Below are 21,409 nucleotides of genomic sequence, written 5' to 3' on the forward strand. Positions count from 1 at the left end.
GTTGATACGCAGACTTACAGATCCGCGGATCAAATTTGGTTAACCCACTTAAAGGTCCTTCAATGGACTCCCCGCCTCCCACATGCGATATCCATGCAGGGGCCTAGCAATTGAACCTTGGGCCGAGATTTAACCCATTTATTTGCTAGGCCCCTGCGGGCCCGACGCGTGTGGTAGGCGTGGAGACCATTAGAGAATTATACTTAATCGTTTTCAAGCGGGGTAAGCCATATTTGATCCCCGGAGCAGTAAGTTTGCGGATCAAGTATTCTGAATACAGAGGCGAGCTAGGGGGTCTGCGCCATTCACCTTACTGCGCATGAGCATAGATATATGGTAAAACAGTGAAGTCCATTGGCACAAGCTGTTCTACGAGCGTATTTCTGGACTCAATACAAGCGAGTCCACCATACGATATCACGATTATTGGTTACTTTGCCAAATGAAACAAAAGTTGGTTGTGCAATATATGCACGCACATATCAATTCTTTGTACCTGTGTGGGTCTGGCTAGAGGTGTGTTTGGTGGTGAAATGGTATTGATCTTGGCACACTGTCCATTATCAAACGGAAGCCATCTTCCTGAGCCATCTGCATTCGAGCATTGACTTTCTCTGCTGCATCTAAAAAAATAAACACATGAAGCAGATGGTTCCTTGCATTAAAAGACGGTTTTTCATTCCACCTTAAATAACATAGCATCATGTTGGATAACAAAAACGGATGAAGGAAAAAGATCTTTGTGGAAGTTATGCGTGCGTTACCAGTATATTCAAAACTGTCTGTGTCAGTTCATGCAAGTCACTATCCGCGTAGAAAAATATGCTTATTATATTATTTCTTCGCAAAATTCTACTAAACATACTTAAAATATAAATACAGATTCGAAAAAAAACGTATCAAGTAGGCCGAACGCCTAGACAACATATCTGAATATGAACACGCTGCGTTCTACATTGTTTCTCTAACTTCTACAAAAACAGCGGGTTTAACCATCAAGTATGCAAAGCAAATCGTTCAAATGTTTACACACAATATTCTATTCTTAGACTGCATTCTTATTACCTTACAGTACTAGCAGGATCGATGTATCTCAGCGGGGATTCTGGCTAAGGCGCTGTCAGTGCATGTGATCGGCTTAATTGTCTAGCACGCTCCTCGCAAAGCATATAAGCCGTTTAAACTGAATGCAATTTAGCGACAATTTTAAATAAAATTTTAAAACGCAGCAAGTAGCTATTAAATAATACATTTTAATATGAACACATTGAATGTTTAATTGGTTCTCGAACTTCTAAAAAACAGCGGGTTTTAGCCATCAGGTATGCAAAGCAAATCGTTCAAATGCGAACACACAATATTCTTACTTGTTCTCCAGACTACACCACCCACAGAACGGGTCTCTGGATGCCAGACAATTATTACAATATTCTTACTTGTTCTCCAGATTACACCACCCACAGAACGGATCTCTTGATGCCAGACAACCATCACAACTACTGTAACTACCGCAGTCTGCTACCTTCAGTTTACTGACCTGGAAAAAGTTTGATATATACTTACATATTTGACTCATTTTATAATCTAAATCGAAAGTCCTGCTTTCATTACATCCAGTTCTTGGGCAAAAAAATGAATGGATATCCCAAATACATGAAACATTTGGGCCACGCCCATCTTAGATCAAATTACGCGCATAATAAATCCAATAAAAATACAAATCTTAAAGACCAAGTATGACTTTTACCTATTTAAAAAGAGCCATTTTAAGATTTTAAAAATGTACTTTGGTTTATGTCCCCATATAACTACATATTCGTGTTTATTCTACTTTTTCTAGCCCCTTAAGTGCCAGCTCTAGAGAACTCACCTTGTATTTGGTCATAACATACACGTACTCTTCTGTGGTATCTAACTGTATATCTTTTACCTTATCGTTTGACACTTGTACTGATGCATATTCCACAGCAGTTGTATTAGACTGGATTAATATCTGAAGACATTAACGGTTAGAAAGTTCACGAAAGGTTTGTTGGGGCATATGTAAAACAGATATTTTAAAAAACAAGTTTGAACAAAATGTGCAAAAAATGCTTTAGCTAGAATACATTAAAAATCATTTCCCTATTAAATACACGGAATTTGATGCCCTAACAAAAACGAGTACTTCGTCTAACTAAATATAAAACCCTTATTCATAATCAAGTACGCTTTCAGTTTAAAAAATTAGTAGGTAGGTTTTATCATACGTTTTTAAACCGTGGAAGTTAATTTCCATAATTAAACAAAAGAAAAATTCGGCTGTGTACTGTTCGCGTATTAAAATACAAGAAAACCAACAACTCAATTGTGCCGTACCTTTTTTAGTTGCCCGTCAGCATTTCCTACAAAAGCCACAGTGTAGCTGGTGGTGGTTGTTGTGGCTACTACTGTCCATGTGGACGACGTGGCTGTCAGAGCAGGGGTTGATGTTACCGGGGTGGTTGACACTAGGGGAGCGTTAGCACCGCCATACCAGTAGTCATGGTTACAGTAGCTTGACCCGTAGTTGAATGACTGGGGATGTAAAAGTAGTACCCAGTAAATGTAAAATGCATGACGAACGGCAAAAATATCATGTTTATTGACACCCCCCTAAAACAGAATCCACGCACAAACGAAAGGCACCATTTAAAGCAATAATAACTCTTCCTTTAAGATTCAAATTTCCGCAAGAAATACATTGTAAACAACGCATGGAAATATATTATATTGCATTTTACCACTTAAACGGCTGTTACTGTTATAAAACTAAAATCAATAGGGCTTTTGATTCCTTTCTTCCCGGTCGTTAATACATCCGTTGCCAATGACGTTGGGGTGTCAAGCGGATTCTCGTGTTCATTCGAGACCAAAATAATATATATGGCGCCATAAGCAGACACATGATGCAATCTGCAGACGTAAGTTACAAGTTTTTGTACAGTGCGTCGGATAACGAAAAGCCCTGAATTGCACACATTGTAGATATAAATGCATTTTTAGAATAAAGACGAATATATCTTATGAATCTTATATTATTGTTATATAGTGTTGTTGTTGTCTGCTTTTCCCGCGGTTTTAAGTAGGTCACCAGAAAATATCGCTCAGAGAGGGCTCCGTCAGTTAAAATCTCTTAAGATGTATTATGACTCTTAAGAGATTTTAACAAAAAAACGAACGTTTAGGGGAAAAAAACCTGGACTAACTTTGAATGCAGGAATGGGGTCGTTGACCATTGGTTAGTACGGGAAAATTGCCGTTTAATCCAGGAATATCTCATTTTTTGCCAAAACGAAGAGTTATTATGACTTTAAGATTAAGAGCACAGCTGTGGTTGAAATAAATAAAAGTAAACTTACGCTAAAATAAGCACATCTTCGTGAACCTCCTGGAAAATGTTCAGCCTCAGTATTTCCATGTCCACTGTAACACTGCTCGTATTTCTCTTTTATTATATTGTTTATACCCTCCATTGCAAAGACACACAAAGCCGTGCTAGATCCTTTTACAAAAGTTCCCACTAGTACACTATCATTTCCCAGTTTTGTTACCGATACTGATTTTGCAAGATTGAACGACACGCTCGGATTGGCCCCTGCGCAACGCAAGGGCATCTCGAAATATGAATAATAGTTTGCATCACTCTGGCAGATTCGAACTAATCTGGATTCATACTCTGTGCTTGTAAGTGTTGTCCTTTGGTTCGTGATGAAATAACTATAACCATCCAAAGAGAACCCACAAACGTAATTTACTGGATAAGTACTTCGAGCAGTTTCAGAGAGGGTTATGTACGTTCCCGTACCGGACACTGCGTTGTAGTTAGTTAATTCCAGTGTCTGTAGAGATCTTGTACTAACAGCTGCCACCTGTTCCCGAAGTCTGCCACTCTCCCCCTGTCCCGTGTACGTAGAAGCCACATATAGAACGTCTTCCTGGGACCTGTGGTACCAGTTCTTAGGCCCCGGTGCTATAAAAGCAACAGTGGAAGCATCGGGAGAATTGGTGGCAACGTAATTTTCCCTAGGGTCAGAGCCACGGTGTGGAGTTACCTGTGATATATCAGTGACTGGTCGAGACTCACAAGTACCTTGATATACACTACCACAAGATATCAGTTTACCCCCAGACTGGTCTACTACTAGGATTTTGTTGTAGTTGTCTGTGAGTGTTTCTTGTGAGCAGGAAGAAGGAGGTGGACTACAGTAAGGACTATCCGTGACTGGTCCAGTGGTTGCGTTCTGTAACAGTTGCAAGTCACCATCCAGTCGGTACAGAGTATTAACAGCTCCAACATATACAGTACCAGTTTCGTTGTCAAACGCCATGTTGTTAAACTCTACCGTTGTCTGCCCACTTGGATAAGAACTGACAATTGTGGAGGTGGATGCTTTACCGGTCAGATTGAATACTAGAGCGGAGAGGAATAGCAACGTCACAAACTTCGTTCCTGTTCGCTGCATTCTCTGGAAACGGTTTTTAAGAGTACAGGGATATATGTGAAATAACTTACATGTACTATGACACACGGACACAGAGGGTGATGTAATGCCTCCTCCAAAAAAATGTACACATAGTGTAATTTATACAGGACAATAGTCTTTATGTAGTTGGGTATAACGTCTTTGTTAAACCCTCTACTTACGGGTTTCGAGGACTTTTTACTGTCCTCAAAAGCAGCAGAAGCCGGACGCAAGCTATGAGGACTGTTCATGATATGGGGAAAATGGAGTGGCATTTTTAAGTAACCAAACACTTCAAAGATAACTAACAAGTATTTTTTTTGTTTTGTTTTGTTTGTTTGATCATGACACAAGACATTCTACAAACACATATATCTTGAAACTTACCTGAGGGACTTGAAGGCTACCAGTACGTTTATATATGGATCTGCAAGCAATATGCCTCCGTCTGCTATAACTCAAAGATCACTTCCTGGTTGTTGGACTTGACTGCGTTGTAACTTGCAGTTGCTATTTTTACAGGGTCTACTATACAACGTGCGGCATCAATTATACGTGTATAAACGTGTATAAAGAGATTGTGATCTGTGTGCGTACTTAACATTAAGACGCGATATGATACGAATGTTCGGCATCCCATAAACACTGATACGACTGTGATTTTTTGGTATCATTGATAAGATTTTGGCTAGATATGTCTATTTTACCAACTTTTTCATTTGAACTATTTTCTTGGTTTTTAATGCTGACATCTTTAACAGATGTAACCACAATGGTTTATTGAACTTACTGTAGGCTTACTTCCGCCACGTTCCGATGAAATCAGGTCTATCACTATGAGAAACTTAGTCCTTACTGTTGTGATTTTTAATTTTATTTGAAAATAGGCATTATCACTTTTACATTGTCGTAACGTGGTAGTATTATCTCATACACTGGTACATACACTGATATGACAATGTTCATTCTGCATTGTTTAACAGAAAAAATGCTAATGGCACCCCCCCCCAACTTACACACTTAAAACCCAAAAACCAGTCTAGATCTTATAACTTTCGCAGCGGGGTAATGATCAGCGAGACAGGCATGAACAATATTCTGTTTATTGTCGCTTTCTGCTTAACAAGTTTAATTCGTCCACTTATTTTGACATTGGTGAATAAAGTACACACACTGGATGATAGTAGTTTATTTTTCATCGCACATTATACATATTCTTCAGCTCATTACCAGGTTAAAAGAGGCCAGAATAAATAAAACCAGGTCAACTGGAGTGGGACGTGTCTGGAGATGGAGATGTTGGTAGTGGTCATTACTGGTAATGTAGCTAAGGATATCAACATGAAATGCGGCATGTCAAGTTATCCGCACCAGTCCGAGGTAGATAATTAAGTCACTATGGGTCTTTCTAGCTGATTTGATCTCTGAGCTGAATTCCTAATTTATCCATTGTATTACTTTTACCCTGTATATTATCAAACTTGCTACAAAAGGGAAATGATTTCAGATTTTTATAATTGGCTAAATAAATGTTTATCTTATTTTAACCATTATAACCAAATAGAGGGCGGGGTTTCTGTCTCACCTAGGATAGAAGATATATATTTGGGTCGTAGGTTACACTGACCCTCAGTTTCGTTACACTGGGACATATCAGTGTACTGAAAAAGGTTGCACGTTTCGGTGCCGTCGTTCTCTTTTTTTTTTTTTTTTTCAACAGGCATCTATCAATCAATCAAAGGTTTTTTTTTCTTTCTTTTTTTTTTTTAACATACTACAGGGTTACTACTTAATATGGAATATTATTTTTTGGCGAGTAAATTTTCTACAAAATATTTATTTTCTCTCTAACTACTTTAAATCCAAAACTGAGGTGTCACTCCATGTGTAGCCAGGTGTGTCACCTAATTACCATACAACTGTCGAAACAGTTGATGCATGCAGTTGCATGTTCTGTGGTCAGAAATGTGAGGGGTGGTCTTTTCGGCAATTTCTGCCCTTGTATAAAAACGCATGGGTTGGCCAATCTTTGGAGTGTATTTAGAGAAGCAACAAAGATATCGCTCTGAAACTTGACAGGTACCTTGAAGAAGATATGGTTCAACAGCTTAGCAACGCAGCTTACTATGGGATTCTTGCTCTCGGAGAAAATGGCCAGAAACCGACAGCCATTGCCAGGCAATGCAACATTTATCAGGAACCGTTAGTAAAGTCCTCCAAAGAAAAGCTACAAAAGGGGCACCTAATACAATACTTCGACCAGGGTGTCCGCGTATCACACCAAGAAGACAGGATCGCCTTCTCCTCAGAGTGCGCCGTGCTGGTCGTACAAAGACAACCAGTGTTCTCAGAAAAGAGTGGCAGAAGGTCATTCAAACGCTCATTTCAAGATCCCTCGTGAGCAAGAGATCACTGCAAGCCGGTTATTTTGCACGAAGGCCAGTAGGGAAACCACTGTTAGCAGAAGGTCATATACAGCGACGTCTGCAATAGGCTGGGGACCACGTGCCTTTGCAGCCAAAACATTGGAATCACGTCGTTTTCAGTAATGAGGCCAGATATGGAGTTTTTAGGGTTGGTGGTCGAATCCGTGTCCGCCGACGTGTACGAGAGGCATAAAACGATGATTGTGTACTGGCTAGGGTGCAAGCAGGGGGTGTTAACGTCTCTGTTTGAAGAGCATTTTATGCCGGTGCCAAGAACCAGTTGGTTTTTCTAGGAGGCAACCTCAACCAGGGTTCCTACAGAGACATTCTACAGAAAACAATGCTTTGATTTGTAAGAATCATCTTCAGGAACAACTTTGTGTACCAAGACGACTGCGCAACCCCACATCGAGCTCGCAGAATCACTGTTTTTCTTCGAAACCAATGGGTTCAGCAACTGCCCTGGCCTGCAAACTCCTCAGATATGAACCCAATTGAAAGTCTGTGGGCGGAAGTAACTCACGGAATTAATAGCTATGGTCATCGGCCGGTAAATAGTGATGAACTGTGACAGGCAAATATCACTGCGTGGAATGATATCCCCATCCAAACTCTAAAAAACTTTTCACAGGGTATGCCATGTAGGATGAGGGCGCTGCAAGCGGCTGCTGGAGGTCATACCTGCTATTGATGACTTTTCATGATTTACTGTAATGAGTTCTTTGACTGTGTAACATATCACTGTCGGGAGGCTATCATTTTCTTTAATATCTTAGCTTAAAATTAATACTGACATCAAACTGTTGATATGATTTTTTAGGGGTGTTCTTTTCTTTTGAATGACATCTTATGTCAGATTTGATATTATTGACCAAAATATCTAACAATAGAAGACTGGATATTTTTATCACTCAATGGCATACGGAGAGTTAATGGGCATACTTAAGACGACCGTTTTTTGTCTCGGTGCAACGGGTGTAAGCAGGGAGAGTAAACGGACGCCAGGTGTTGCGGTTTACGACAGTCGTAAATTGACTCCCCTTTGGTGCAACCGAGCCCTGGAATTTTATTGATTGGTCTATAGTACAAAATTAGTAAAACAGACCGTCCCTGGGTGGGCTTGAACCACCAACCTTTCGGTTAACAGCCGAACGCGCTAACCGATTGCGCCACAGAGACCGATATACCAGTCTAAAAGGTGTTATTTCTCACCTGGCGGCTCTCATGACGACAGGTAAATTGAGATCTTATCTCACCGTCGCTTAAGCCTTTATGTATGAGGCCTCTGTCCTGTTGATAACGCATGATAAACTGTCCTGTGCAGGATTTTCTACCTGCCTGTTTAATGAATTACACTTTTTTGCAAGATTCTTTAGTAAACTGTTTCCAACACAAACATTTGCTCCACATCACACTAGTAATATTTTGGTTGTTTTAATTGAAAAATGTGTTATTGTAAAGCTATTTTTTATTATATAAATGGACACTCGGAAAGTGCACACAGGTATACATGTACTCTAGTTTGGGCAAAGATAGGAGTAAAATTCTGACTGGAATACTGAAATGTCATTTTAAGAAATCAAGAGAAAAAAAAACGCTTAAAAAATAAGAACTTTATCAAAATATGGGTGGGCTTGAACCACCAACCTTTTGGTTAACAGCCGAACGCGCTACCCGAGACGTGGCTTTGGCAGCTTCAATTTCCGTGGACATGGGACAAGAAAAGGTTCAGAAGATTTTTAACCTTAAAAAGCTCTTTAATTTCTCTCGTTTTCAGGGTTGTTGCAGTACAGAGAAATTTCGTTTTTAAAAATCTAGAAGGCAAACTGTCGGTTACGATTGTTGGTTAACAGCCTTTTGGCAATCTGAAAACAACAAATAACACATCATGTAAACTAGTAATTTTGTGAAGATGACACCTCTTACAATTCACATTTTCCTTTTCTTTATGATTCACTCGTGATTGGCCAAAGGACGATGTGTACGACGTAAAATTCCAAAGCAGATGCACTGATCACGGCGTAATATCTTAAAGATATCAAATACCGGACGACGTAATATAATGAAAAATGAGGCCACTGACATCTCTTCATATTATTTTTTTTTTTTAATTAAAAAGCCCATTTGTTTATGGTTGGCGTATGTTATTACGGATGAGATAGATCTGATATATAAGCAAAGAATAGATTAATTTCATTTATTTTTAAAAACACCAAGTAAACACATTTACTGGAAACTTGCTGTCAAGGTCCGTAGTTACAGTCCGTTGTTAAGTACATGTATTAATCAAAGAGTTTTTTACAGAAACACCAAAGCACGTTTTTCAGTGGATGATGGGGCTTGGCTGTGTGTCATTCAGTGTGACTTTCATTCACCAGACTTTATTTTAACTTTTCTTTCTGTTGCTTGACTTTTTTATTTATTCATTTCTTTTTTTTTTTTTTTCAGTCTTGATTCCTGTTTTTGGAGTCTTTTCTTCTTTTTCATCTCTCGTTAATTTGCACCTCTTGTTCTACTGTTTTCAGGATTGTTGGGTTTCTGCTTCTCCTTAACTCTCTGTCAGTATGCACTAATTTATTTTCTTTACTTTAGTCTTTCTTGCTGGGTCAGCCTAGGATGATTCTTCATTTTTTTTACTTCTGTATTACGTGCATTCAACGTTTCAACGTATAACGTCTTCCTTACGTGCTTCAGCAAGATTATCTTTACGAATATTAGCTCTTTGACGTCTTTTTCTTCAAATTATTTTTGCTGAAAGTAAAATTTTCAGGATCCCTTTTTCTTTTCCTATTTGGGTTTTTGTTTATTGTCATCCATATTTGATACTTCATTCACTGAGAGTATAATAAATGTACTTTTAATTATACATGTATTGAAGTGTTCGTACCGTGTTCGTACCAAAATATATCATATACATTAAACCATAGAATATGAATCCATATATATACAGTTTATTATTTTGCAATTAGTTATATTTGGCAATATATTCAAACCAATATTGTTCATTTTGAATACAAAGAGTAGCACCTTTACTGATTTTATTTCTTTGCAAAATTTCTTACCTGACTCTAATTAATCAGTATCACTTTATCGAATATATATATTTTTATACAATGTTTTTCTAAACATCACAAGACATGAATGCATTTTATATAGTCTAAAACAATATTTTGTACCATATTTTGATGTTTTATCATCATTGATAAGTAGCCAGTTATCAAATGGTTAATGTATAACTTGGGGGTACGGACACTACATTTGGCACCAAATGTTTTTCATTGCATTAACAAAAATGAGTAAAATGTGTATCAAAGCCCGTATCTGCAAAATGGTTAAAATATTTATTTTTCTCAGCACATATCTTTGGATGAACCTGCTAGAATAGGAGACAGATGTTGTGGGAACTATATACCAATATCATATTCACCATAAATCACTGACATAAAGAGCTAGTGCATCAGCTTTATGACCTTAATTGCAAATGACCCACCGCAACAGCTATAATGGGTACTTTTTGAACACATAATTGGCTATATTTTTGTAAATTGTAATCCTATTATTATAATTCTTTTTTTATTTTGCTCCTGTGAACAGTGTCTTTGATATTAGTCTATCAGCAATCTCCAATTATAAATTGTTAATTTATCAGACACTTGTAACATTCACCACATTTAATTGTTCACCCTGATTGTGAAACAGCCGATCAGGACAAGTGCTCTTAGCTGGTGAACTGCACGTTGGTCGATACTTGCACGTCCCTCCACAGAAAGCACAGCCAAATTTTGTATCCACACCACCAATACATGTGCCACATGTGCTCCCCATGACGTCACATTTGTACAGGGTGGCTGAAAAATATTGAAAATATTACCAAATAATCAATACATGTTCAACATGAATACATGAATGCGTATCCATAATGTGTGTAAGTGTTACAAATAGTAGTTCATATGCATGCAGTATGTTTCCATTTTAGGAGATCTCTTATTATTAAGGAGATTTGGGCGTTATTGTTTTTTACCAAAATGGAATAATAATAATTATTTTTATTAGACGATCGGTTGAATGAAACAATTACTATATTTTGTGCGCTTATGAAGAAGGCATTTTATCCCATTATAAAAATGAGATCATTCCTTTTGTAACTCGTGCGTAAAAATATGCGCCTCACAGGGAAAAAGACGGGAACGTATACATATACAGCGCATGTAAAAATAGCAATACACTTACCGCTCACTTGAGAGCCGATGGGTTGGTCTATCACATGGTTATTATTCCAGATTACTTGGATTTCATGCCTCTCCTGGCCTGTGATGGCTGTATACACATACTGAGATATGAGAAGAACAAGTAGCCAATTATAATTGTATCAATATAGATCTAAATATATAAGGCATTCCTGAAGTTGCAAAATTTCTACATAGAAAGCATAAGTTGGGGTTTGGATACGGTCACTTGCCTTACAAAATCAGTATTTTGAGGGCACAAATATTCGATCTGTTATTCTATCAGCTACTGTAAAATAGCGTGACATTTAAAAGATTATATATCATATATACAGTACGAGTATATGCCTTGCATCATATCTACTCACAGCGTGGCTCTGGCAGTCTATGGCACTATCATTCTGTCTGATAGCTGGGACTGTGTTAGTGCCTATCTTACACTGATAATCACCTTGGCCAGCCTGGAATAACATTGAGGTTAGGTTGAGAATAACCAAAATGATTGCAGAGTACAGCAAAATGTGAGGCTTCATTCATATTTTCCTAATCAAATTTTGAGTTCGAAGGTCTCATTTATGTCAGCCTTGTCATAGACACTGACTTGGAACTGAACTCTTGCTTTATGGTAAGAATGAAAAATCACAGTTTACCTTCCCATAATTCTTAGGTACAGTATGTATATCGCCAATTTGAATTAAAACATAAGTAGGAAGAGCGTATAACTACAAGTACAAACTGCTAACAACAACGGGTTTTATAACAACATTTACGTGAATCTTTACCTGTGGCACAGGTAGGTTCTTCCCACTCAGTGAGATCACCTTGGTGACCCCAGCAGGTAACAGGACGTCCTGAGCACGTGGCAGGAGCTGGGGACACAGGGTGGGACCTTTAATACCCACATTGACATGACTCTGGAATGACGGAAACAAGACGGTGCGATTCCTAGTTAATAAAATATGTTTCTGTTCTGGGGTTCGTAGAGGTAGAGGAAAGTCTGCCTTGCGAGTCGCAAGGGCTACATGAGTTGTCCTTTCAAGCAATGACGCTAATTGCAAGGAGCGATGGCCGTGAAAGCTGGTGGGTGTGTTACATGTCACCAAGTTCCCCCCCAATGACTGTGGTACTGACAGCTGTGGTATCAAATACACACTGGTAGGTCTGGTCGGGGGGTAGCAGGCTTACTGAGAGGTTCACCTACAAACACGAATGAAACAGTGATTCTTTGCTTAGATGGTTACTTATACTATGTCTTGCTTCCTGCGTACGTGGCATACACTCACCACTTACGAAGGGAATGTAACGCACAGCGAAAATAGTGCCCTTTTACGTCAGTTTTGCTTCACACTTGCCTCACAAGTTTGTGATGACGTACTGACGGCGTACGTCAGTTTTGCTTCCTGTTCTCCCCTTCTTTCTTCTTCCTCCTCCATTTTTTCTGCTATCTAAGCTTCTTTCTCTTTCCTTTTGGAGGAATATTAGAAACTAGATTGGACAAAAATTTGAAAATTCTGAAAATTGTTGTACACGTTACACAGTCGACGTTAATTGTACAGACACCAGGCGTGAGGGTGACGCACGTGCGACGTATTCCTGGTGTGTTCTCGACTTTGTTCGTTAGTTGTGAGGGCGTGCGTCTTACTCGACACGCAAAGGGCACTTGCTCCTTCACTGCTTGCGACGGGTGTTTTGCACAACGCACGTCTCACTTTCTTACTACGTGCGAGGGAAGCAAGTCACGCTTGCGGCCTCGCTGTTCGCAGGCTATTCGTAGAATCTTTTGGACATGTCCAACATCCTCCGTACGTGCATACGGGCTGTCTGCGAACTCGAAATTTCGTAAGAAGGACGTGCGTGGGACGTGAGATTCTGCGTAAAATTTGGACGCAAACATCCGTAAGAGCCCGTGCGGCCGGTTGCGACCGAGGCTATAGAGAGATAATGTATAAGAATACAATACCCTGAGTGTGCGCCGCAGTCAAAATATGTGAAGTTGGTCGTTAGAAACTTGACTCCTGTCGTTACTGATTTGATAGATAATGGTATTGTAACGTGATCTGAAGCGATAGTTATAATTCCTTTAGCATGCGATTATATATATATATATATATATATATATATATATATATATATATATATATATATATATATATATATATATATATTCTTAAAGAACAAACATGAGCCATTGTTGTGGTAATGGGCAAATCCTTGTATCTAAATAATTGAATTAATTAATTGACAGGTAATTAATTGACAGGTATATATCGGTGAGTATTGCCAAAAGTCGGAGTATGTATTTATGGATAAGAGTGAGGTAGACCTTTTTTTTAGATGGTCATCCTGTACAAGAAAGACAACACCCCTTACCGTCCCCAGTTGGTATAGAAGGTAAGCTGGTAGGTGTGTCACATGTCACCAAGTTCCCCCCAGTAACTGTGGTACTGACAGCTGTGGTATCAAATACACACTGGTAGGTCTGGCCTGGCGGTAGCAGGCTTACTGAGAGGTTCACCTACAAACATGAATGAAATAGTGATTCTAAGATGATTATCTGTTATAACGTACAGATACCTGTATCGAACTGTCGATCGCAGTCAATCGCTCGTTTCTTAAACACTAATTTGATACTCATACCATAGCCCATAAAGTCTGACTGAAAATACGTTTAGAAAGGAGCATTCATGCTATTCCATTTTTGCGGGTGTTATGGATTCCAAAGGTCCCAGAGTAATTACTTTTGGGTCCATTAACTTCATATTCCTTGCCAATACACCATGATTTGAACATTCAGACTGGATTTTTTCCTATGCATGTGGTTAGTTAGCTGGCCAATAGAAACATTCAAATTGACACCTCTCTTGTGGCCTTCAATATTCTTAATTAATGCTTCTTTTAGCAAAATCTATAAACAGAATTTACACTCGCAAAAATGGAAATGGTTTGAGACAATATCGAGGGACACCTTATAGACTACTGGTAATTCATTCATCGTTAGCGTTATGCATTTCATTGTATAACGGTGTATAACGGTTACAGCACCGCAGTGAGTTTGCATTATTTACCTCACTGCGTATGCACAAAGATATATGACAATGCAGTGAAGTCCATTGATACAAGCTGTTCTCTTATGGACTTTATACGAGCAACGGACGGAGTCCATCAAAAGTTGGCAAGAAAATTATTGGTAACATTGAAATGAAACAAAAGTTGGTTATGGAATGATGCCACGTGTATATCAATTCTTTGTACCTGTGTAGGTCTGGCTAGAGGTGTGTTTGATGGTGAAATGGTATTGATCTTAATACACTGTCCATTATCAAAGGGAAGCCATCTTCGTGAGCCATCTGCATCCGAGCATTGACTTTTCCTGCTGCATCTGAAAAAGAAACACATGAAGCGAAGGGTTCTTGCATTTAAAGACGGTGTTTAATTCCACCTAATGTAACAAAGCATCATGCTTTGATAAGAAAAATGGATACAGGGAAGAGGGGTTTTTGTGGCAGTTATGCACGAGGTACCGGTAGTATATCAGTCACACATTCAACGTTATAGCTATATATCGGTCTACGTCGGCTCATGCAAGATACAAGCCACGTATGCCTAATAAAATGAGAATATTGTACTTTTATTTCTTTACAACATTTCACCAAACATACTTAAAATATAAATTTAGATCTGAAAAAAAAAACTCACCAAGTAGTCCTAACACCTAGACAACAAATTTGAATATAAACACGTTGCATCCTAAATTGTTTCGCGAACTACAAAAACAGCCTGTTTAACCATCAGCTATGCAAAGCAAATTGTTCAAATGCTAACACACAATTTTCTATTCTTAGACTGCGTTCTCATTACCTTATAGCACCGGTAGTGGTAACTATGTGACACTCTGACGATGCTTTTGTCGAGCACCTGCGCATTTACATGTACCGGTGTACCATGAAAATCTGACTCCCCTAAAATGTGACTCCCCAGTCAGATTTTCATTATGAAAATGTGACTCCCCAGTCAGATTTTCATTATGAAAATCTGACTCACCCCATGAAATTTTGACTCCCCCCCCAAAAAAAACATTCATTAATCTCATTTCATTTGAGTAAATGACTATGATTTTGTAGTATGCATAATGGATGATACATTGGCACTTTTTTGTAGTTTGCAGGTGAAAATTTTCATAAAAAAAAAGAAAAATTAAAAATGTGCACATAATGAAAATGTGGTTCCCCTATGAAAATTTGACTCCCCTACAAAAAAACATTCATTAATCTCTAATTAGTTTAGTATATGACTGTGATCTTGTAGTATGTAAAATGGTTGATACATTGGCACATTTTTTTTGTAGTTTGCAGTGAGAATTTTAATAAACAAATAAGAAAATTAAAAATGAGCACATAATGAAAATCTGACTTCCCCAAGAAAATTTGACTCCCCCTCCACAAAACTTCATAAATCTTATTTTATTTTGAGTATATAACTGTGATCTTGTAGCATGTAAAATGGTTGATACATTGGCACATTTTTTGTAGTTTGCAGTGAAATTTTTAATGAAAAAATGAGAAAATTAAAAATGTGCACATAATGAAATTGTAGTGTTTTGACATGGGAGTGCAAAACCTACAAGAATAAAGATGGATACTTGTTTTAAAAATATTGACCAAAATTTTCATCATCAAACTTTCAAATAATGACAAAATATCCATCTCTATGCAAACTATGTGGAAAACAGTGGTATGGTGACTGAATATAAAATAGGTCCTTTTCTCAATGGGAGTCCAAATCTCATGGGTGTAAAAATAAAGATTTTCATGATTTCTTTTTCATGTTTTCACTATTTTATCATCAAACCTTTAAATATTTCCAATATATTTTTCATAAGTATCCTAAAAGAAAAGGTGCTGAAATGATCATCAAATATTTTATTTAAAAATAACTTTTTCATAGGGGAGACAATAGGCGATTAAGTGGACATTTTTAATTTTCTTATTTTTTCATGAAAATTTTCACCTGCAAATTACAAAAAAGCGCCAATGTATCCTCCATTTCACATACTACAAGATCACAGTCACATACTCAAAATAAAATAAGATGTATGAAGTTTTGTGGAGGGGGAGTCAAATTTTCATGGGGGGAGTCAGATTTTCATTATGAAAATCTGACTGGGGAGTCACATTTTCATAATGAAAATCTGACTGGGGAGTCACATTTTCATGGGAGTCAGATTTTCATGTTACACCGGTACGAGCAGGATCTATCTATCTCAGCGGGGATTCCCGCTAGAGCGCTGTGAATTATAATCCGCTTAATTTTCTGGCACGCCTGCTCTCAACAACATCATGAACCACAAAGTTACTTTAAGTTACAAGAGGGTGTACCAGGCATTTAAGCCGCTTAAACTGAATGCAATTTAGTGAGAATCCCTCACGAGTTAGATCCATCCAGTTAATACGATAGAGTTATGGGAACGGTCCCTTACTTGTTCTCCAGACTACACCACCCACAGAACGGATCTCTGGATGCCAGACAATCATCACAACTACTGTAACTACCGCAGTCTTCTACCTTTAGTTTACTGACCTGGGAAAAGTTTGATTTATACTTACATGTTTGGTTCGCTTTATAATCAAAATTGAAAGTACTGCTCACATTACATTCAGTTCTTGGGCAAAAAGAAAAAAAACTAAAAAAAGAAATGCGAAGATATTCCAAAAACATCAAACATTTGGGCCATATTAGCTCATATTTCCCAAAGTAAACTCATAATCAAATTGTACAATTCTTACAGACAGAATATATATTTTTTATTTAAAAAGAGCCAATTTAAACTTTGTACTTTGGTTTATTTCCCCGGTTTATTTGTGCGTATGCTACTTTTCCTTGTCCTTTATGTGCCAGCTGCATAGCACTAACCTTGTATTTGGTCATAACATACACATGCTCCCCTGTGCTATCTAACTGTATATCTTTAACCTCATCGTTTGACACTTGTACTGATTCATATTCTACTGCAGATGTATTAGACTGAATTAATATCTGAAAATATGATTAACGGATAGAAATTTCACGCAAGGTTTGTTAAGACATCGTTATATATGTTAAACGGATGTTTTTTTAGTTTTTTATAATGAGTCTGAACAAAATTTGCAGAGTAAACCTGTTTAAGTCAGAATACATTTGAAAAAATCTTAACCAATTAAATACGGGGTTCTTTTCTGCTTTATCATACTAGGACTTTGTCTACCTTAATATAAAATAATCTTTTTTATAATCAGACTCTCTTTTTAATTAACACAATTGTTTGGTAGATTTACAATTTTACTATTATTCAAGAAACGAGAAATTTACTGACGTGCTGTTCGGGTATCAATACAAGAAAACCAACTACTCAATTGTGCGGTACCTTATTTAGTTGTCCGTCAGCAGTTCCTACAAAAGCCACAGTGTAGCTAGTGGTGGTTGTTGTGGCTACTACTGTCCATGTGGACGACGTGGCTGTCAGAGCAGGGGTTGATGTTGCCGGGGTGGTTGACACCAGGGGAGTGTTTACCCCACCATAGTCATGGTTACAGTAGTTGGCCCCATAGTTATATGACTAGGGATGTAAAAGTACCTCAAATAAAATGTCTACAGATGTGAAAGTAGTTAATGAGTACTTGATGAACAGCAAAATTAGATAAAATGTTTATGGACAATCTGCGAATACAACAAGAACACAGGTTTTTTAAAAGTTGGTATTATTCACATAGCAATTAATTGGCCAACAATGTTGAAATTGATTAAAGGTAAACTTACTGGGAACGAATGGCATCGGCGTGAGCCTCCTGCGAATTGTGCAGCCTCAGTATTTCCATTTCCAGCGTAGCACTGCTCATATTTATCTTTTATTACTTTGTTTATGCCCTCCATCGGAAATACACACAAAGATGAAATAGACCCTTTAAGAAAAGTACCCACTACCACATTATGATTACCAAGTTTAGTTACAGACATCGACTTAGCAAGACTAAACGACACGCTAGGACTGGCCCCTTCGCAACGTAATGACATTTCAAAGTAAGATTGATAGCCAGCATCATTCTGGCAAATGCGAACTAATCTTGACTCATAACTTGTGCTGCTAGGTGTTGTCTTTTGATTTGTGGTGAAATAACTGTAACCATCCAATGAGAACCCGGAAACGTAATTTACTGGATACGTACTCTGGACAGTGTGAGAGCGGGTTATGTACGTTCCTGTACCGGACAGTGCGCTGTAGTATGTTAATTCCAGTGTCTGTAGAGATCTTGTACTAACAGATGCTACCTGCTCCCGAAGCCTCCCACTCTCCCCCTGCCCCGTATACGTAGAAGCCACATATAACACGTCCTGTGAGTTGGGGCCTGGTGCTATAAAAGCAACAGTAGAAGCATCGGGAGAATTAGCGGCAACGTAATTTTCCAAAGGGTTAGAGCCACGATGTGAAGTAGCCTGTGATATATCAGTGACTGGTCGAGACTCACAAGTACCTTGATATACACTACCACAAGATATCAGTTTACCCCCAGACTGGTCTACTACTAGGATTTTGTTGTAGTTGTCTGTGGGCGTTCCCTTTGAGCAGGAAGAAGGAGGTGGACTACAGTAAGGACTATCCGTGACTGGTCCAGTCGTTACGTTCTGTAACAGTTGCAAGTCACCATTCAGTCGGTACAAAGTATTAACAGCCCCAACATATACAGTCCCAGTTGCGTTGTCAATCGCTATATTGTTGAACTCAACCGTTGTCTGCCCACTTGGATAAGAACTGACAATTGTAGAGGTGGATGCTTTACCGGCCAGATTGAATACTAGAGCGGAGAGGAATAGCAACGCCACAAACTTACCTCCCGTTCGCTGCATTTTTATAATTAGCACTGAAATTGGAAACGATTTTTAGTGTATAGACATATCGTGTTATATATATATATATATATATATATATATATGAAATTACCTACAAGTACTATGACAGGGACACAGAGGGTGATGTAATGCCTCCTTCGTACAATGTACAGTACAATGTATGCAGGTATGTCTTTATGAAGTTGGATATAACGTTTTTGTAAAAACCTTTATTTTCTGGTGCCAAGGACGTTTTACTGTCCTCATAAGCAGTAGAAGCCAGACACAAGCTTTCAGGACTATTATATGGGGGAAATGGAGTGGCATTTGGCGTCATTTTTAAGTAACCAAGCATTTCAAAGATAATTAACAAGTATCTTTTTTGTTCGGTAATGACACAATATTCTACAAACATATATCTTGAAACTTACCTGAGGGTCTTGAAGGCTACCAGTACATTTATATAGGGATCTTATTCCGCTACAAGCAATATGTCTCCGTCTGCTATCACCAAAGTGTCAAAGATCACTTCCTGGTTGCTGGACTTGACTACGTTGTAACTTGCAGTTGCTATTTTCAGTATCTACTATACAACGTGCGGTATCAAGTAGGTCATATATAAAGAGAGTGTGATCTGTGTGTGTACTTAACCTTAAGACACGATAAGATATGATTGTTCGGCATCCCTTAAACACTGATACGACTGTCATTTTAGACTATTTTTGTGGTATTATTGATAAGATTTTGGCCAGATATGTCTATTTTACGAACTTTTTCATTTGAACTATTTTTCTTGGTTTTTAATACTGACATCTTTAAAACATGTAACCACGATGGTTAATTGACCTTAGGCTTACTTCCGCCCCGTTCTGATGAAACCAGTTCTATCACTATGAGAAACTTCGTCCTTACTGATGTGATTTTTAATTTTATTTGAAAATAGGCATTATCACTTTTTCATTCTCGTTACGTGGTAGTATTATCTCATACACTGGTACATACACTGATATGACGATGTTCATTTTGCACTGTTTAACAGAAAAACATCCTAATGCCCCCCCTCCCCCCCCCCCCCCCCCCCCCCCCCTCAACGTACACAGATCTCACAACTTTCGCAGCGGATTAATGATCAGCGAGACCAGGCATGAACAACATTGTTTATTGTCGCTTTCTGCTTAACAATTTTAATTCATGCACTTATTTTGACATTGGTGAATAAAGTACACACACTGGACAATAGAAGTGTCACCCCCTGAATCAGAGTAATCAAAGTTATTAACCTGAAGAGGTGGAATATAAGCAATGTCAGAATATCGATACAGTAGAATTGTTTAGTCAGAATAATCAGAACAGTTTCTTTTGTGAAATTTGATGTTAATAAAATGATAGCAGGAGCATATCATTCCATAGTCATTTATCTCCCCCAAAGTTTTGGTTCATAAGGGGTGGCACTTCCCAAGTCCAGTGTGTACATGTAGTGTAAAATATGCATGAACGCTCACAAAACCCAGAGAATACATGGACCAATAGGCAACCCGGTTACGGTGGACACCAACGCAGTAAGACGATCATGTCTCCCCCCCCCCCCCCATTCCCTACCCCCCTTTCCAACTCCACCTATAGAGGGCACAGAAGACACGTGTCCCTCTCTTACCGTCGGAGATACTCTTTTTTCATCCCCAAAAAATATTTTTATTATTCTGTTAATCTTTCATTATACATTATACATATTCTTCCTCTCTTTACCAGGTTAAAATAGGCCATCCCAAATAAAACCAGGTCAACTGGAGTGGGACGTACCTGGAGATGGCGATGGTGGTAGCGGTCATTACTGGTACATTGTTATGTAGCTAAGGATATCAACATGAAATGCAGGCACGTAGCCAGGAGTGTGGTTCGGGGGTACAATAGAACCTCCCTTTTGCTGGGAAAAGGTCCCCTCTGGGTAAAATTTTATTTAGGCACCTGAAGGCTTCATGGCAAAAGGTCCACTTTTTCAGAAAAAGAACCCCCTTTTGAAATTGCTGGCTACGGGCCTGGAATGCGACATGTCGATCAAGTTATCAGCACCAGTCCGATATACCACAATAGGTCGTTCTAGCTGATTTGATCTCTGAGCCCAATTTTTAATTTATCTATTGTATTACTTTTACTATGCATATTATCAAACTTAATTTTGTCTTATTTAAACCATTATAACTAAATGCAGGGCGGGGTTTCTGTTACACCTGGGATAGAAGATATATTTAGGGTTGTACTGTAGGTCTTACTTTCGAAACACCGGGACATCAGTGTACTGAAAACGTTAAACACTTCGGTGTCATCGTTCTCTACAGAATCGTGTCGTAAATTAGCTGGTGACATATCTTTGAATGTCGAGTCTGGTAAAATGCATCTATCACCCTGGTAGAAG

At 38.4% G+C, this 21,409-nt stretch overlaps 2 protein-coding genes and 1 non-coding gene across 3 annotated transcripts; all 3 read right to left on the reverse strand.

Moving 5' to 3' along the window:
- Positions 1-8,015: 8,015 nt before the first annotated feature.
- Trnan-guu (transfer RNA asparagine (anticodon GUU)) lies at positions 8,016-8,089 on the reverse strand. The gene has a single exon. It is a non-coding gene; the product is annotated as a tRNA-Asn (tRNA).
- A 1,848-nt stretch (positions 8,090-9,937) lies between these two features.
- LOC147760172 (plexin-A4-like) lies at positions 9,938-13,030 on the reverse strand. Its single transcript, XM_086994078.1, has 5 exons — positions 12,951-13,030; positions 11,919-12,081; positions 11,505-11,597; positions 11,141-11,240; positions 9,938-10,758 (listed from the first exon to the last, which is right to left on the reverse strand). The coding sequence occupies exons 1-5, from the start codon at positions 13,028-13,030 to the stop codon at positions 10,556-10,558; spliced, it is 639 nt and encodes a 212-aa protein (XP_086850204.1). The 3' UTR covers positions 9,938-10,555.
- A 4,491-nt stretch (positions 13,031-17,521) lies between these two features.
- On the reverse strand, positions 17,522-20,041 carry LOC147760173 (plexin-A2-like). Its single transcript, XM_086994079.1, has 3 exons — positions 19,428-20,041; positions 17,929-19,028; positions 17,522-17,728 (listed from the first exon to the last, which is right to left on the reverse strand). Exons 2-3 carry the CDS (start codon positions 19,012-19,014, stop codon positions 17,522-17,524), a joined length of 1,293 nt encoding a protein of 430 aa, XP_086850205.1. The 5' UTR covers positions 19,015-19,028; positions 19,428-20,041.
- Between the last annotated feature and the right edge of the window lie 1,368 nt (positions 20,042-21,409).

The sequence above is a fragment of the Lingula anatina genome, chromosome 8 (genome assembly GCF_051362555.1).
Source record: "Lingula anatina isolate TDL-2025a chromosome 8, LinAna3.0, whole genome shotgun sequence".
Lineage (NCBI taxonomy): Eukaryota > Metazoa > Brachiopoda > Lingulata > Lingulida > Lingulidae > Lingula > Lingula anatina.

Bases quoted from the DNA above. Each gene is read 5' to 3' on its own strand.
- LOC147760172 (XM_086994078.1), bottom strand. From the start codon at position 13,030: ATGTTTGCGTCCAAATTTTACGCAGAATCTCACGTCCCACGCACGTCC. The intron at 11,598-11,918 runs GTAAAGATTCAC...ATGTTATTCCAG, and splicing joins AGAACCTACCTGTGCCACAG to GCTGGCCAAGGTGATTATCA. The intron at 10,759-11,140 runs GTAAGTGTATTG...AATATTTTTCAG, and splicing joins CATCGGCTCTCAAGTGAGCG to CCACCCTGTACAAATGTGAC.
- LOC147760173 (XM_086994079.1), bottom strand. From the start codon at position 19,014: ATGCAGCGAACGGGAGGTAAGTTTGTGGCGTTGCTATTCCTCTCCGCT. The intron at 17,729-17,928 runs GTAAGTTTACCT...TTACATCCCTAG, and splicing joins GCCGATGCCATTCGTTCCCA to TCATATAACTATGGGGCCAA.